The sequence below is a fragment of the Melospiza melodia genome, chromosome 8 (genome assembly GCF_035770615.1).
Source record: "Melospiza melodia melodia isolate bMelMel2 chromosome 8, bMelMel2.pri, whole genome shotgun sequence".
In the NCBI taxonomy this organism is placed as follows: Eukaryota; Metazoa; Chordata; class Aves; order Passeriformes; family Passerellidae; genus Melospiza; species Melospiza melodia.
In genome coordinates, this window is record NC_086201.1 from 27,582,320 (window position 1) to 27,600,646 (window position 18,327).

Sequence of the window (18,327 nt, forward strand, 5' to 3'; positions counted from 1 at the left end):
CTTGTGACCCTACCTGATGATTTTTCAAATAACCTCTTCATAGGTGATAATCTTGCTGCTGCCCAAAACAGCTTTCAGAGAACAAACTCTTTGTATTCCACCTTGACATTATTAATTACTTTTCCAGTTGCAGAGGCTTTGGACCCAATGAACACCCTCTCAGGAGGAGCTGGCCTTCACACCCAGGTGACAAAATCCCTGCCAGCCTGGTAGAGAACAGTGACGTGAGCAGCACAGATGGGACTCAGGCTGTGATGGGTCTGCCCCAAAGACACAAACACAGAAGTGCCAGGTCCCACACAGCCATCCCAGGACAAAGTTGGCACAAAATACAGGAACTGCATCTTGGTGAGGGACAGCGTTAGAGCCATGCAAAGCTCAGTCTAAACCAAGGGTGGGGGTCCCAGGTGGTTCTCCCCCCACACTGGCATGATTTAGATTATCATCTAAACTGGGGCAATGCAGAGGGAATGGGATTTGAGGCTGAGGAGAAGAAACAGTAAAGACTGAGATGACAATGAGGCACAGAGAGGTAATGGAATTAGGACAGACAATCAAGGAGAGGGCTTCACTGAGCTGCCAGCCACGCAAGAGAGGGAGCTGGGCATGTATTTTGCCTTTCAAACATCTTGACAAGCCTCCATTTGTCAAGTGACACTAAAAGTGGTTTTCTATGCACAGCACCTCAGTGTGCCAACCCTTGGCTGGGCTCAAAGCCCATGCTGCTGAGGTGGCCCTGGCACAAGGGTACCAGGCACAGTGACCCCACATGCTCCTGGCTCTGTCTCCCACCACAACACAATGCATCTCACCCTGCAAGCACAGCCAGCAGCTTGGCATCAGATCCATGGCTTTTGGCAATTTGTCACATCACTCAAAATAAAAGGTATCACAAGATTGCTTGAGATCCATCTCTGGCTTATTTTAGTCAAATTCAAGAACTCAGAAAGGTATCACTCAGGGCTTCTCATACCACCTTTCATTTTTTCTAATCTCTTCCTTTTGTGTCAAAGTTACTGTTGTTTTGCACATATATTTGATGGCTTGTCTCACCTCCTGTATACATACATGCATGTGTGTTTGCACACATACAAACCCACCCCAATGCAACTGAAGGAATAATATTTAGACCTGAGTTTCAGAACTCTGTATTATAGTAAAAAAAAAAAAAAGTTTATATCAAAGGAAGGCATGTCACAGTACTTGTTTTCTGGATGAACTTCAGTGACCCTCCATTTTTGGTCTGTCATACACTTGGGTCCACATTGACTGCAGGAAGGTCTTGTCCCTAAACCCACCATTGTGAAACTCCTGTAGGAACAGAGCCCTGGTGCTGAAGGAAGAAGAGCAAAGTGAGAAAATTGGTGGAAACACCCATTTCTGCTCAGATGACTCTGGCCATCAGCTCTTTGCCCAGCAGCTAGATGGCTCCCTGGGTCTGCCAGGCATTGGGTATCACCGTGGAAAACAGTACAGACTCATACCAAGCACCTTCCATGCCAAATACCTGAGCAGAGCTTAGATCCACAGCAGCTAAATATTCATCAGCAAGAGGAACTACACAGCTTCTCACAGGCCCTTCCAGTCCTAGTCCTATTTTTTTACCCAAATAGGTGATAAAGGCTGGAGAAAAGAGAGCAAACTGTGTGTTCTCCCTGGAAGAACAGAAACTATTCATTGGCTTTGGTTCTGTGTGTGGCTGGGGAGTGAGTGTTGCTCCTCACAAGCCCCAGCACTGCAGGCAGGTGAGTGCAGGCCCATGTGGGTTCCTGAGCCTGGACAGATAAACACAGACTCTGCCTGATCTGAATGTCTGGACAATCATTCCTTGCCAGTCAATGAAACACTCCTGGTGTGACATTGTTCAGTAAAACCCCAGCAATAACTGAGTAACAGGGGACAAAGTCTCTTCTCTTTGTCAGGCTACCCTGGGACTTCATGCCCTGCAGAAACTCACAGGACCATGAAGGAGATCATCAACAGCTGTGAACCCTGGTAATCTTTGCTCTGCTTAGTCCCTGCTATTGCCAGCAGTTGGCACTCAAAGATTTAAGATTGTCTGGGTGGCCTTCAGGCGTATTTTAAACGCACACAAATATTTAGCTTGTTCTAAATCCAACTCGTGTCTCGGAATTTTCCTTGGCCAAGAAAACAGAGACCTTGTCAGAAACACCATTAGGGCTTCAAAAACTCCCAGGGAACAGCCAAGTACCTGGAGAGGTCATGCTGTACTTGTTGAGACCTCTCACTACATCCTCCCCAGAGCAATGCTCTGGCAGCATGGCTGAGGGCCAAGAATAACAGGATATTCCAGTTGATTAACTAGTACTCCTGATGGACTGGGATTACAGTCCTTTTTCCCTAATACATAGTGTCGAAGCAGCTTAAGAAATTTCCATCACCAGATACAACTGACAAAATCCTCGGAGACTGTTGAAGAGCTCTGGCTCCTGCCTTTGGGCTTGGGCAAAACAAACAAAAAGTGCATTCACCACTTATGGAGGAGGTCTTTATCAACCCAATCAGTAGAGAACAGCACTCTGCTAGGTGTGCAGAAAGATCTGCCTATCCTACCTAATAATCACATGGTTTGGTTCCCTTGATTTATAAAATACACTGATCAAAACAGCTTGGCATGTGAAGGACAACACTTAACTCCTTATCTTGTAACTTAAGATCATTCAAAGGACTCTAAATCCCCTATCCATGAAAAATCTTGCAACACCTCCACATACAGAAGAGCCCTGGAGCCTGTGCTGAGAGCCAGGAGCACAGGCTTTGCCCTGGATCCAGCCCTGAAGCTGGCAGCCTCCACTGCACTCACCTCTGCATTCAGAGTACACAAAGGTCTGGGAACAAGCTGTGCTCCCATGTGGCTCCTCCAGACTCTTTCTCAGATTCTATAAAGAAAAACCTATCTACCTCTTCCCTCTTCTTTTAAATTAACTGCTTCCAAGTAAGCAGGTTGGTATTTACAGGACTAAATGGGTGTTGACCTTGATGCCCTCTCCACCTTGTCTCCAGCACTCTCAGAAAGCCAGCTTTTTTATTAATTTTCTCCTTTTTATCCTTCAGTTCATGTGTAAGAGACCAAGCTGATCTATGTGAAGTCACTATGTGAATCATTAGCACAGCCCTGCATGTCTTCATTTTTGTAAAATCTGCCACTCAATCGCAGACTGACTGGCTCAGATTTTCTCCACCGTAGCTGAGCACATCTTGGCATAAGGCAGCAGATCCTTCAAAAGTAGCCAGGGCACAGTCTCTGAAGAGGTTTAAAACTTTGAAACACTGCTCTTAGTTCAAAAGTTTGAACTGCCTCAAAAAGCAAATGCAAACAATGTGGGGACTAGAAAGCAGGAAAGATATTTAGTCTCTCTAGAAAAAGAGCCTTTGGGGTAACCACATTCAAAATGCATTTATCTGGGTATGAGTAGACATGAGGTGAGTTGATATGGAAAAACACAGCTCCAAGCCACACAAACCACTCCTGCCTACTGCTACTGCTGGACTATCACTGTCAGAAGATGACAGCAAATAACAAGAATTTGTTGCTAAGACACTATGGCTTATATTTAATCTATTTTTGACGTTTCACAAATTACTTATGTCCACAGAGATATGCTGGGAAAAAGAGGGAGATATGGTATCAGGAGTTTTTTGGGGTGAGAGGAAAGCCTAACTGACACTTAGAGTGAATAAAATGTATGTACACAGAATACAGCAGCTTTGTTGGGACTCATGAATCCATCATGCTCTCACTTGAGATCCAGATAGCACAAATTGTCATGCAAATCCTTTATTATTTATTTATGCAATAAATAATATGTGGCAGAAGAGATTGTTACCGTTGTGCTTAACTACATATAAGGTTCCCACGATTCTGCTGTGCTGCTCTGTTGTCCACTCTGCAGCATGCCAAGGAAAAAAGCCATGGTTCATGGCTAACTGCAGGAAAAAAGACTGCTATGAAAAGACCCATATAAATGTCTCAAGATTTTATAATACTATGGAGTATCCATTCAAATACATTTCCATAGTGCACTATAATAATCCTTAAATTAAGGCTGGGAATGGACCTAGTCCTTCCAAAGATCATCAGAAACTCTGTGTTTAAGGTGCTTTAGAATATCAATCACTATCTGACAAGTAGTTTTTGTTCAAAACTGATACCTTATAGTGCTGATAAATCTGCCTCAGTTTAGGTGAGGGCAGGCAGTCTGTACGTGCATCTGTCAGAAATCTCCCTTTTATCTCTGCAAGTAGCCTTAAAGTGTTAATTTGGGGCTCTGCCACCCAAGTGAGGGGTCTGGGATGCTGCAGGTCTCCCAAGCAACTGAAGGGCATCATCCTGCAAAAGTGCCATTCCTGCATAGTTCTGCTGCATATAATCACATACACTAGAGCTAACATTGATCACAGCCACATCATAAAATCGTGGAGGCCTCCCCCAAAGAGAGAAGTGCATTAGCAATTTAATAATTGTATGCCTTCTGCACTTGACAGACTTCTCTTGATACAGCTAATCAGCATTCATTTAAATGCAGGATAATTAACAGATACCCTCATGGATGAGAGCTGAAACAAGCCCTGAAAATGTAACCACTTGATGTCTTGTGTCATGCACTGATAGTTGGAGCCTAGTTAGACAGAACAGACAGACTTAAGACAGCAGGGGCAAAATCTTATCATGGGGAGCAAAAAAAGATTTGAAAACACATGCATATTTCAGAGCAGACTAGAATCAAAAATCTGAGTCTTTTGTCCTTCAGCAGAAGACCAAAACAGTAAACACCACTTTTATCTTCTTTTTCCCATGTTTTGTCTTTAAATAAGCAGGCATGTTGGGATATTAACTATCTGGATATTTACCATCAACATACAAGTACCTCTTGGTATTGTTTCTAGACTTTGTATGTGCTGACCCACCAAAGCACAAAGAGCCAAGAAAAATCTGCCTGCAGGCTGCCAAAGCATGTCTACATGAGAACAGTTAATCTGAATCACAGTCAACATACGCAAACTTGGTCTGACTTACTTGCCAGGCTCTTGGGACTCATGCAGATCCCAACTTCTTTGCTTGAGTGAACACCTCCTGGCAGTCTGTGACAGTTTTTCCTCAGCAAGGAGAGTAGTTTTGCAGGCTACAACTTTTTTCCCCTCAAACATTGTCAAAACCTCATATAGCAGTCATTGAGTCAGTGGTTTGCTCATGCGACAGATGCTAAGAGTGCCTCAGTTACTGCAAAATGCTTGGTACAAGATCCCATGGGAGAGGCCAACAGAGTGGGCTGAAGAGCCCCAGGAGAGGTGACAGCTGGCTCTGTCCTGTGCTGAGAAGGACAGGAGCAGACCCAGCCTGGCTCTGCAGGACATCACCCACATGTACCTGACCTGAAAACCACCCAGCGCTCCACAGCGGCACTGAGGGCAGGGGTTGTGTCCCTGCTCTCAGGACTCATCAGCTCAAGGTCAGAACTGCCCCAAGGAGGCTTCTCAGCTTCTGCCTTCCAGGCCCTGGTGCTCCCCTCTCTCCCAGCACAGGCAGGAGGAGCTCACTGCAGAAGCAGCCCCGGCAACCAGAGCAGAGGTGGCCCTGCCAGGCAGGAGGCAGAAGCACCAGCATCTGGGCAGAAACAAACACGAGCCCACACAACTACATAAAAGCTTCTGCTCTGGGAAAGTGGGAGTCATCTGCTTTAAAAACATGAAATACCTTATGAAAATTGATAATGACCTTCTGTGACAAGGGAGGGTCACACCAGAACAATTGCCTCAGCTGAACTGAGCAGCTTTGCGTGCCTCACAGGGTGAAATTAAGGGCTCCTAACACCATGGTCCCTGGGAGAGGGTTAACACAAAACTTCTTTCACTACCTTTGCATTCTACTGGCACTCAAATACAGAGAGAAAAACAGACAGAGCTGGTGCTGCATGGAAATAAAAGTGAAACTAAATTTAAACTATTCCTTCAATATTGCTGTGAGAGCATGATTCTTCTGTCTAGGGTACTTAAGTTATGCCTCTCAGCATTACTGACTGTGAACCTGACAGTGTTCTACACAACACGGAACCAAAAGAGGAAGATGTGACATTTTATAAATAATAATGTCAAAGCTGACTGGTTAGACTGTCACCAAGTTATAACATCCATTCTTTTAGTAACAATTTCACCTTCCAGCAAACAGTTTGTCCTTATAGTGGCTATTACTAACATGTAATTAAGTTTATATAAACTAAGGAAGAAATTGACATACTATTTTGATTCACCTCTAAAAAGTACCCCAGGACATTTTTAAACATGAAAAATGACCACAGTTGGGATTTTTATAAAATACACTTTAATCTTGCAGTCTCTAGCTATTTAATGATTTTGCCAGTAGCAATTTCTTATTGCATCTCTTTTATTCAAAGCTTACCTACTGCAATGAGTCTTTATAAAGAAACACATTAATTAAATATGCCTTGGCTTCACTAGCTTAGGAAAAGACTATTAATCATTTCACAGCACAAGAACAACATAATACCTGCTATTGCCCCCGGGCACCTCACACAAACCGACTCCTGCCACGTGATGTAATTGCCTCCAACAGCCCTGAGCACACAGAGAGTTTTTCTCTCACCAGCCATTCACTCCCCTCACCTAAAGCAGCTGATGCATTTGTGAGACGTTATGGGGTATTTTTTTCCTTTTCTTACAACCCCATAACAACATCTAGTGAAATGTATTTGTAATTCCACCCTGCCACTGGACACAGGGAGGACACCTATGGCTTGAGTGGGGCAGGGCTGTCGGTCCCTTCCCACCAAATCCTCCTGAGTGGCTCTCACCAGCACTGAGAGGACTCAGTGCTAAAGAGGAGATGCAGGTTTGTTATGGGCAGGGTCACTGAAAGACAGCATTTTTAAGGGAAAAAAAGAAAAAATATGACAGAACAATTACTGATGGTTTCATGTCACACACCCAAGACACAACTTCATTCCCAGTTTTCTAATGTCATCCCTGAATTGGACTTTAGTCAGAATGAAAAGATGCTTCATGTGCATTTCATGGATGGTTGTCACAAACTCTGTTAATATTTTATTGTGTGAGAAAGGTACAAAAGAAGTTGTGGATTACAAATGAAACAAGTAAATTATTCCTTGACCTTAACTAGATTTTTTAAAAAGCTCTTTTAAGGAAGTTGACAATGTGTGCTAGGCAGCAATTATTTTCCATGGAAACTGTTTCTTTGATACCCTACTTGTACATTCAATAATCATAGGTCACCCTCAGAGATGCAAACTTCATACTTGACAAACATTTAAAAAATCAAAACATTTAGAGTGACTCTAAATGTTTTGACATTTATTTTATCTAACACAGCAAAAGGTATTCAGATTAATGTTCAGAACTGCCTAGTGTGCTTTGGGGGCAAAGCAGGTGACAAATCTAGCTACTAACCTCAATTGCTCTGTGTGGAATAGGTTATCCATTCGAGTCTGTAACTTTGAACTGGTTGACTTTTCTCTTCATGAGAGGTCTCATTAACTGAGCTGGCACTGACTCCATTCCTCACTTTTCCACTCTCTCATGGTGAATCAAGGTATGCAGGAACCACAGGTGCTCCAGGTCTTCTCTAACCCTTCTTTACCACTAATGGCCTCTCCCACATACTTCTGCCCTTCAGCCTCTCTCTTCCCAACTCCTTTTTCCTTCTCCAGGATCTACAATATTCCTCATGTTTTTTTCTTGACAGCCCCTCCTACCCCCTGTCCTTCCCAAAGAGATGCTCCAGTTCTCATTTTACAAAAGAGGTATTTGACACACAGTGACCTCAAACAGGTCACTTTCAGGGTGCATGGGGCAGAATAGACAAACAAACCCATGTCCCTGGTCATACAAACCATAAGCCATCTTTCCTCTTCTGTTCAAGGCTTAGATAAATTCCCTTCACAGCTTCCAAATCAGAGGTGCAATAGATATATTTGATAAATATCAGTAAGTGGGGGTAATCGATACATCCCATTAAAAAAAGAACAATGTGTCTTCAGAATTAGTAAGATGTACAAACAGAGGAGCTAAAAGAACAAAGGTTTACTTATAAAGTTAATATGAGACAGGAGGTACTTTCTGTGCTTACCTTCAGCACTGTGATATTCCATGCAAAACTCTCAATGGCTTTGCTTAGTTTTCTTCCTTTCAAACCTTCTTTTGTCCCAAGGTTATGAAGCTCTTCATGGAACTCCATTCCTAAAAACACAGATTGTCACATCACTTAACGCACAATTGGTTTTCCCATGAAAATGTTGAGTGAGCATTTTCAGTCTTGCAGCTGGGACATCCTACTGTGCTTCCCCCCTTCCTTTTCTTTTTATTACTCCATCCTGGGAGAACATTTTCCAGAATAAAGGTGCCATGTAAAGTTTTGGGGCTGTGCTTCCACTTGGTTTGTGGCTCTCCTTGCCAATGCTGGGGTTCCACACAGGCACTGGGCCCTGCACAGACACTCCTCCAGCACTTCTCCCTGCAGCCTACACTGCTGACAATACTGTGACAAAAGGCTTGTCACTCTCCTTGAGTTGACGACTTTGCACCTTGGAAGGCTGTCTGGCACATGTGGAAGGTACCTGCTCAGCACAGTAAATGCAGGCTCCAATGCACATCTCCTCATTAATCTTAATCAGCGATACAGAAAAGCCCTTGTATTCCACAATGATAAACTGCATCAGAAGCACATAAACTCTAATCACAGGATTCTGACTCCTGCAGCATGGAGAACTGAGACTTCAACCACAGCCCTGTTGCCTTTCATTGCTAGTTTCTGTGGCAAACATCTGCAGATCTGTTGCTGGATACAAAAATTTTGGAAATCTGGGAGTAAATTAAAAATCTTAAGGTATCCAATTAGCCCACCAATTTCACAGGATCTGCACAGTGTATGCAACTGTGAGTTGCATTTCCTCTGAGTCTGGTGCAGATTGAGAGACAAAATGGAAAAGAGCTGCTTGTGTTCCCTTAATTTGTACCTTACAAAGGCCAAACTGGTACTAAATAACTCCAAAGTATCTGAAGCCTATCCTGGCTGAACAGCCAAGCTCCATCTCCAGTTGTTTCATAGCTCTCCCTCCCTTAACACTTCAGGATAAATGTCACTCATGAATTTGAGCTTCCTTGAAATGCCATCATAGAAATGCCAATGGAGAGAACATCTGTACAGTGCAGATGCAGAGGCAGCTTGGCAGGTGGCTGAAGGAGAGTCCAAGGCAGGCTTGCACTCAGCACAGCTTGCCCAAAGCACTCCTGGAAGACTAACATTGGTTTTCCTTCCTATGTGCCAACTCCAGGAGCTCAGTAACACTGAGGCTGTTCACCCTTAGACAATGCAAGATTTCTCCGTTGTTTATATTCCAAACCTTCACCAACTCACAGACTTTGCTTGTCAAGGCTAACAGAGTTCCTGCAGTACATACTTTGGAAAACTGTCTAAATAACTTCACCCCAAGCAAAATTTCCTTGCAGGTGTGCTTCATGCCAACTGACTTACAAATCATTTAATTAGTAAAAGAAAATCTTCAGATTACTTGCTTTGTCCTGGGAAAACATAAGGTGGCTAATGGATCTTAGCTGTAAGTGGACAGCCCTGCCTTCATGCAGCATCCTTTTAGTTATTCTTCCATCTGGACCTCACTTCTCCCTCTGTAACTTGGATACAGCACTGCCCCAGAAAGAGGGAGCCACAAACATTGTGAGGCTGCAGGCAGCAGGACCAGCTAAAGCTTTTAGCAGAGACAGTCCTTCAGGCTGCTGCTGACCCCTGTGCATTGGGCTGAGCCTACACATTTAAAAAAAAACAACAATAAAACACCAGTCACACAAGCACCAGTCTGGGAGAGCCAGCAGGACCCTGAGGCACACAGAACCCAGACCAAAACAGGCTATGAAGCAGAGGTCTGGTGGAACACATGTTCAAAGGAATCAGCACTGGGGTGAGGTAAAGGACAATGTCACAGGCAATTATACCTCTGACACCTCTTAATTTGGAGTGCTTCATCTCACCACATTTAAAGTGTTAGATAAAAATTTGCCTAGGTAACATTTGCAACAAACTAACTGGCAAATGAGCACGTGGAGGGATACCTCTTCTTAGTCCCTTCCTCTCTAAATCCCATGGCTTCAGAGAAGCACTTCTTATCTCTCCAGTTGCCTTCTCAATCATAAATTTTAAGGCTAAAAGAGCAAACAAAAATGAAAATACAAGATGCAGCAGCAAACTGAACACACTTGAAATAATTTTTTTTTTCCAGGGGGAAGGAAGGAGAGGGGAACTGCATGAAACTCTGGAAATCAGTGTGGTGGCATGGTACTGAATGGTATTTTCCATGCATATCTCCTGCTCACAAAGAGTCCAGTGCCCAGGCAAATGCCATGGGTTCTTCTTTCTGCACAGATCAAGCTCAGCAAAAAGATATTGCTGAGAGTCTGCATAGTTTAGTGCTAAGTATTGCTCTTAAATTTTACCTTCTAGAGATGCTCCTGGTGCTGCATTTCCTTGTTACTGTCCCTCTCCTTAACCCCCTGCACACGATGAAGGCTTGGGCAGAGGAATTTTATGCTGCTTATGCAGATCCACAGAACCCAAGGCATGTCCCAATGATGAGGTCCACACCCTCCAGCCAGACATGGCCACTTGCCTCTTGTCCCTTTGCTACCACAATGCCAGCGTGGCTAAAGAGCAGAGACTGGGCTCCATCTTGCTCTTGCACCACATGAAATCAGTTAAATGCTACTGTTGAAACAGCTTCCAGTTTCTCCTAATTAAAAAGATGAATTAAAGTATTAACTACAAGACAACAGTTTCATTCATTATTTACATTTAATAGAAGGAAAAGGCTGTAGCCTGCATCACTTGCCAAATTCAGAAATGCCTATCAGAAACAATAGTATTTATAATTGTTATAGTCCTGTGGGTATAGAAACCTCTTGCCTGCTCTGTTTTCAAAGGGAAAACTGAGCTAGAGAATGCACTCAAAAGCACCATGCCTTCTCACCCCCCTCTTTTTAGTGCCTTTTTGGTTCATTTGACTAATTTAAATGCTGTCAGACAGTTCAGAGCTGTAGAGCAGATGGAGAAATAGCTTCTAAGGTGAAAGCTGAGTATTTTTGTCTGATCCAACACCTGCATTGCTATTGGAAGATGAGCCTTCAGGAGGGTAGAGCATGCCAGAGAAAGATCAAAATGCTCACTTACATCCAGGTGAAAAACGCTGCATTAGTCACAAACTGTAAGTAAATTATGGCACATTATTTCCCATCATCCACCCAAAACTGCTCCCTATAAATGGATTACCTGCTTTCTGGCACTGAACAATCTTGTCATGAGTGGTGTCTGCCGTCTCAATAAGAACCCTGCTCTCTTGAATCATCTGTCAAAAAAAAAAAAAAAAAAAAAAAAAAAAAAAAATCAGCATTACTAGGGTTTCCTGAAGCATCTACACAGAAAGTACAAAGGTTGAAACTGAAGAGGAGGTTTGCTCTGAGAGCAATATGATAAATATTGGATCCTTCTTTCCTATGGAGGCCTCCCAGATCTGTATCAAGCTAAGTATCAGTTGCTCTGAAAATGTTTTGCTCCAAAAGTTCATGGACAGCTGTTTTACATCCGTGAGACACCACTGCAAACAATATGAAGGAAACACACGTGATTGCAGAAGAAAACAGATTTAGCAGACAAACTTCATTCTGTGTTCAACTAAGCCCTTTCTAGCTGGTGTTTTCTTAAAAGAGGAAGTAAGTATAGTCCTCAACACAGGTGGTTATTAAAAATGTTACCAAGTGTTGAATAGAGCTGATTTCCAGAGGTATCTAAGCCTGGGCTGGATTTTTTTCTATGCAACAGTTCAGACACCTATAGTAGGTCTTGAGTTTCTCCTCTGAGAAACTGAGATTCAAATTCTATCCTATCCTCAATATTTCTGTTGAAATTTAACAGAAAAGACAACACAAAAAACCAAAACAAAACAAAAAAATCCACCTAAAACCAAACAAACCAGAAGCAGCAGTTTCAACAAGCTTACTCACAAGTTTCAAGACACCTCCCTACTTAGACATCTTCCTAAAATAGCCCATTAACAGCAAACAAAGGAAGAGTCCATTACCTGACAAGTTTCCTGACCCTCCCTACATGCAAATACTATTCTCCTTTGATGGTAACAAGCTTCCAAAATCTCTCAGAAGCCCAGGCAGACAAGAATATTGTTCCATGGTTCTGTTTTGTGAAATTGCAAAAGGTGGTACATACATCTGTTACGGAAGGCAAGAACATGCTATTTAACAAACTGTGCCTGAGAATAACCTCACTGTCCTGGGATATCCATCACAAACCTCAATCAAACCCAAACAGCACGAGAGCAGCGCCAGTTAGAAAGGAACCAAACTCAAAAGTGACTGCCTAAAGTTACACCCTGAAATTAGAAAAATCACCACCCGAAAGCTTTGCAAAAATGCAGCAACTGCTAAAAGCCTCCCTGCTTTCAAATACACTAAATATGAAAACCCAACTAGTAGGTTTTGATGGTTTTAGTGGAAGACAGCATAACAGTAATAAATTAACACTTGCAAATTAGCACATCTTACTGTTTTAATTAGACACAAGGAATGAGAGACGCTTCCACTTGTCACACTCAAAGTTCCAAATTCTGGAGGAATTTAGATCCAAATTTTGCTTCTCATCTCATCTTTACTTCTAATTAAATGTACTAAGGCTGCATTTGACAAAAATACCTATGCCTTTCCTTTGATATAAAAAACAACACACGGAAAACAAAATCCATTATCAGCTTCACAGGCAGAGTGAAAAAAGCCTGACATACCTAGAGAGTGCAAAATTGTTTTTTAACAGAACATGCCCAGTGGATATGCCTGAAATTTAAATTACTTTCAATAGTGTCCTTTGCCTTTCATTCTTATTACTTACTTGTTCATGCATCACATTGAATTTTTTGCTCTTTGATATTTTCCCTTGTCATCTGGAAAGAAATGACAATTCTTACCCACTCTCTGGCTTTTCCGTACCACAGCACATTATCCTTTTGTGCTGAAGGAGCCATTCAGCTGACAACTACAAATCCCAAAGGCTGAGCAGTGAACACAGTACGAGTCCCAAAAACCCTGCAGGTCACTGGAGAGGCAGCCAGAGGCCAAATGTGCACCTCTTGCAGGCAGTGCCTGCACTGTCCAGTGCAGCCAGGAGATCCCAGCATCCCCATGGCACCTGCACCCATCACCCTGGGCTCGGGTCCCCACGGGGGCTGTGCCTGCATCCCTACCCAGCAGCAAGGCTTGCCCCGGGAGGTCAGCTGCAGCCAAGCTGGTACAGGACATCCTATGTGTCAGACTCTCCTGTGCTCACATCCCTCAAGCAGAATGTGACTTGTGAGGTTCTTATATATACACGTGCATACATACACACATACATATACATATTTAGAGCCACAAGAAAGTATCTCACCATGCACAAAAAGAGCAGGCTTGAGAATCATTCATCTACTGAGCCTACTCCCAGGAGTTTCTGGTATGCCTTTTTAAGGATTCTCAGATATGAAGGTATTATATTCATTTTTTAAGAGCAAAGTAGCACTAGGATGTCAATTTTCCCTTACTGCAGAGTAGGTAGAGCAATGCTCCACTCCTTTGATGCTGACATCAAAGTCTCACTACTCTCAGCTTGGCAAGAACAAACAATTAAAACCAGATCATGTAGCAGAATTTAACCTGTTCCCATCTTCCTATCTGCAGTAATCTTGACAAAAATAAGCAGCTTTTGTCCCATGACAAATCCTGAAGTGGTTTCAGAGTTCCTCAGCTCACTAACTAGGGTTAAAGGGCAACCTCAGTTCATCACCTGGCATCCTCCCTCACACGTTCTTCTAGGAAATAATGCACTAGGTAGAAATAATGGGACCCAAGGCAGTTTGAGGTAAGATTTTGGCTGGCCTATGGCACCTTTACCACCTCTGAAAACACAGTGTACAGGATCCTTTATCCCTACATGACAGACCAGACTCTGCCCCCAGCAAGAGCTGCATGTGCATTTTCAGGGGGCACGAGATCCTGGTTCCAAATGCTGCTGTAACAAATGGCAACAACAGGACAGGGCAAGGACACGGCCTGGGTGTTCACCTGGGAGAACAGACTGATTCAAACAGACAAGAGTGTAACAGGCAAGTAACTGCTATCCAAGAATAAATTCATAGCATAGGTTCATGGCATCTAGATACACTTTTTCTTTTTTGTCACTTGTTTTGAAATGAGTCCATGATTTCCCAGTTTGAATCATTCCCTCCTTTTTCAGCTGCCATCACATCTGAAACCCTGCTCAACGACGTCATCTACTTCTTCTAGAAGGGACAAGAACCAGAAGCCCTAAAAACACGACATGGAAGGCCCTGAGATTTTCTGCTGGGAAGGTAACCCCATAAATCACAGGATAGCCTGAGGTTTTCAAGCCCACTTTTGCCAGCAATATATCTAAACCCACCAAGCAATCTCAAAAGTGAAGAGTGAGCTTTCTGATGTTTGCAGCATGAATTTCCATGCATCTTTGCTCTGCTCAGATGTGCCCTGAGCAGCCCTCCAGGCAGCTGTGCAGTCCCAGCCATCTGGCTGGAGCCCATCAGGATGCTGTTTAATGCCAGCTCCCAAATGGCAGCTCGCTTCCATGAGTGACTCCCACAGAGCAAGAGATGTCCCACTCCCTCAGGACTCCTGTGTCCCACCAGAGTGTGTTAACTCCTGGATGCTGAGCTTCAAGGGATTACCATCCAAGTGACATTGACTGAAAAGCAGACTTTTGGGGGTGGATGTCGATATCTGGGTCCACTCAGAGGGAGGAAATTTTTATCAGCTGCTGAAGCTGGCAGGATTTCTTGGGATAACTTGCATTTTCCATGTCAAAAGGTAGTGATAAACTTTACTGATTGATATGTTTAACATAACTGGAGGGTTGAGAGGGAAATTGGACAAAAACAAGAATGAAAGCACACAAACCCTGATTCTGGTGTAGAGAAGTATAAACTTGACTCATCTCAATCCACCTGAAGCTCTCTGTAACAATCATGGTGGATTCTCAAAAAAAGCATAGGAAGCAGGAGCTGGCACAAACCCCTGAGTATATGAAACTCAGGAAGTGAAACAGACCAAGAGTTGAAAACATAACTGACCTGTCTCACTTTACTGTCTAAGAATAGCATGGAATATAAAATTTTAAATCCCAGTGCTTCACACAAAGAACAATGCTTTACTTTGTCACTTCTGTTAAACTAAATAAATTTTAAGTGAAATTTAAAATATCTTAATACTGAGGGCATCATATTATTCACATGAAATTAACAGGGTTATTTATTGCCTGTACTAAGGGCAGTTTAATCACAGGATCAGTACCAACTGAACAAAAGAATGTTCTTTTTACTTTAACGAACTCTTGTGCTAAAGACCAATTTCTTCTTTTCATTGTGAATTATTCTATAAATTGAAAAGGAGAGAGGAAATTAACACAGCAGTCTCCCCAAAGGAAGACAAAAAAAGAGGGGAAAAACTCCCGGTGGCAAATTAAAATACTCCTCCTGCTGGAAAGATAAATGAGAAAAAATGGACGGTTCAAGGAAACCTCTCATAAATATTCCAACATTTAAAACAGAAATTGACTGAACATCAGACTAAAAGGAAGCTTTCTCTTAGGTGTCTCCTCATGGCCATTGTCCCAATTTTCTATGCCTTTCATTGACAATGAAGAGTTTTGCCTGGTTCCAAAAAAAAAAAAAAAACCCTCAAAAACCAGCCATACCCACCATCAATCAAAAATAAAAGAGGTTACAAAAACACAATCAATTCAAAAAACAGCTGAAGAGAAAACTGAGCTCATGAAAATTTGAAGAGAATTCCCTTTAGTACTGAGTATTTCTTGCACACGTCTGGGACAAGAAACAACCAAGCCATCAACTGTGTGTCAGCAAGTTTTGCAAGAAAGGAAAGATGGGCATGGAGTGCCAGGACATGGGAAAGAATGCTGCTGGCCACCATTCTGTCCCTCACCTTGTCTCTGTCCCAGTACAGCTCAAGCCAGATTTCTGTATCTGAGTCTTTTCCTGAAGCAGCCCAGCATGAGAAAGAGCTATCAAGGATGGTTACCTGAGCTGGAAAAATTTAAAATACCTTATTGACACAAACAAGAGAAGAAACTGCATAAAATTCACCTTAAATTCCAACTTCATGTCTTCAGTTAGAAATATTTCTGGGAAAATATGGAATCATTGTTGCAGGATGTGATCTATGCATGAAGACCAGTCCTCTACAAAACAGCAGGAGCAGTGGAGGAAAAGAGAGAGGTCAGTTTTCAATATGCTTATGCTAAAACAGCACAACTGAAGTACCCAATTGGAACTTCCTTCTCTAAGGGAAGTTCTGATTTGACTCTCTTCTGGTTCTGTTTTAGAAGTGACTAATGGACATGGGCAATCAGAGCAAGAAACTTTGAGAGTAGCGGGTGAGAGAATTGTAAGAAGCACAGAAAGAAACAGGACTTTCCTTAATAAGAAGTGGAAAAAGAAACGAACTTTCCCATTCTATGTCCAATTTTGGATGGAAAATTCTTTAAAACAAATACAAATTCAAGACAATGTCCATGTGCTGGACCATGTGTTTGACGTCAGTGCATTATGACACTTCTTTGGCAGTGGATGCTCTGCTCTGCAATATCCCTTGTCTTCAGCTGCTTAGAAAATTGTGAAAATGCTCCTCTGGGGATGACTATATCCCAGCTGAGGTATGAATTTCAGTGAAAAAGCTCACAAAAATCTACTTAGTCATTTTGCATTTAGATAATAACTGGTAAAAAGGACTTTCTTCTTGGGAATGTAGTCATGCTTGCACCAAGACAAGCCCAAGAAGACTGAATATGAAAGAGCAGCAGACAAAGAACAGTACACCTCACACACACTTCAGCAGACCTCTGCTAGCATGCATGGATCTATACTCATGTCAACAAAACCACTGCCATTAAAATACCTCTTCTTATTTCCCAGCAAACTCACAGATGCTTCTTGTGAAAGAAGAAATCCCAAATCCATCTCCATGTTGGCCAAGATGTTCTTAACTATCCTGCATTTCTTAGCAGTACCTGCAGCCACCCTGTCCTTCCATAACTGTCTGCTTCAACATAGCTAGATAAGGCTTGAATACAGAGAAAAACATGAACGTCAATGTGAGTTTATATAACAAGTAGCTTCATTGTTCAATCTTTTTTACATTCCTTGTTATTTACGATTTGAAAACACATAAAGATAACTTGGATGTCTCATTTTTCTTAGAAAAAATTCTATATGCATACAACCCAGGAGATTGGGTAAAACCAAGAACATTTATTATCAATAGTTTATTGCTTGTGATTTTCAAATTATTCAATAATTTGATCTTGGAGGAAAAGAATGCTTAGCCAATAACTGAAATGCAAAGTGCACAAGTGTCCCTGAGTTCATGCATGCTTGCATCAGCACATGAATATATCGTGCAGACAAAGTAACCACAATCTGTTTCCAAACAATTCTCAACCAAAAAAAATTCCTAACTTCACAGGAAAACTGTTTGCAATGAATAATTCAACCATCTGTCAGGTCCAGCTGGGCCCCATCCCTTCTCTTCACATGGAGTAACTCCTTTTTAGGTGTGATCAAAGAACACCAGCATGAATTTGACAGGTTGTGAGGCACACTGCACATGCTGCCCACCTGAGCAACCACCAAGGGGAAGCACACAGGTAGAGGGAGAGTGAGAGCCCTTCCTCATGGGAAAGAAAAGCTCTGAAGAACAACTCTAAAAGTGGCAGGGTACACTATCCTAGGATGTGTGTATGTGTGGGAAGCAATGACAGCATGACCAGAATCCATTCAGCACGCTCTATGTAAGGAATCACTAAAGCTGTAAATTGAAATTAGCCACTCTACACTGCATTTCTGATCACTGACACACTTTTCAAAATGGCTGTGTATCGTAAACAGTCCACTTTATTTTCTTGATTTTGGCAAATCCTATTCCCTCCTGTCCTCTGCAGAAACTCTTATACAACCCAGTATTATTATTGAAGCCTCTTCCTACATGAGACATGGCCAACAGTACAGCTCCACTAAAGCACTGCAATATCTCCATAAAATGAGGGAAACACAGTCCCAAAAAACTGTTCCGGTTCCTCAAACAAAGCACATTAAATTTTATTCTAATAAAGTCTCTCTCAAAAGGAAATATTTAATCCAGAGCACAATGGTAAAATTAATTGCCCAGGAAAAAACAAACAAA

General features: G+C 42.4%; 1 protein-coding gene and 1 long non-coding RNA gene across 2 annotated transcripts in view; one reads left to right on the forward strand and one right to left on the reverse strand.

Annotated features, from left to right (window-relative positions):
• The window catches only part of LOC134421461 (uncharacterized), a 73,647-nt gene that overhangs the window by 40,882 nt on the left and 14,438 nt on the right, over positions 1 to 18,327 (forward strand). The gene's annotated exons all lie outside the window — the stretch shown is intronic.
• Positions 1 to 18,327, reverse strand: part of PLCL1 (phospholipase C like 1 (inactive)) — a 179,314-nt gene that overhangs the window by 14,471 nt on the left and 146,516 nt on the right. Inside the window, exons 4-5 of the mRNA XM_063162440.1 lie at positions 11,330 to 11,405; positions 8,123 to 8,232 (exon numbers count right to left, since the gene is read on the reverse strand). Coding sequence (XP_063018510.1) covers positions 8,123 to 8,232; positions 11,330 to 11,405 — 186 coding nt within the window. The remainder of the gene's footprint in view (positions 1 to 8,122; positions 8,233 to 11,329; positions 11,406 to 18,327) is intronic.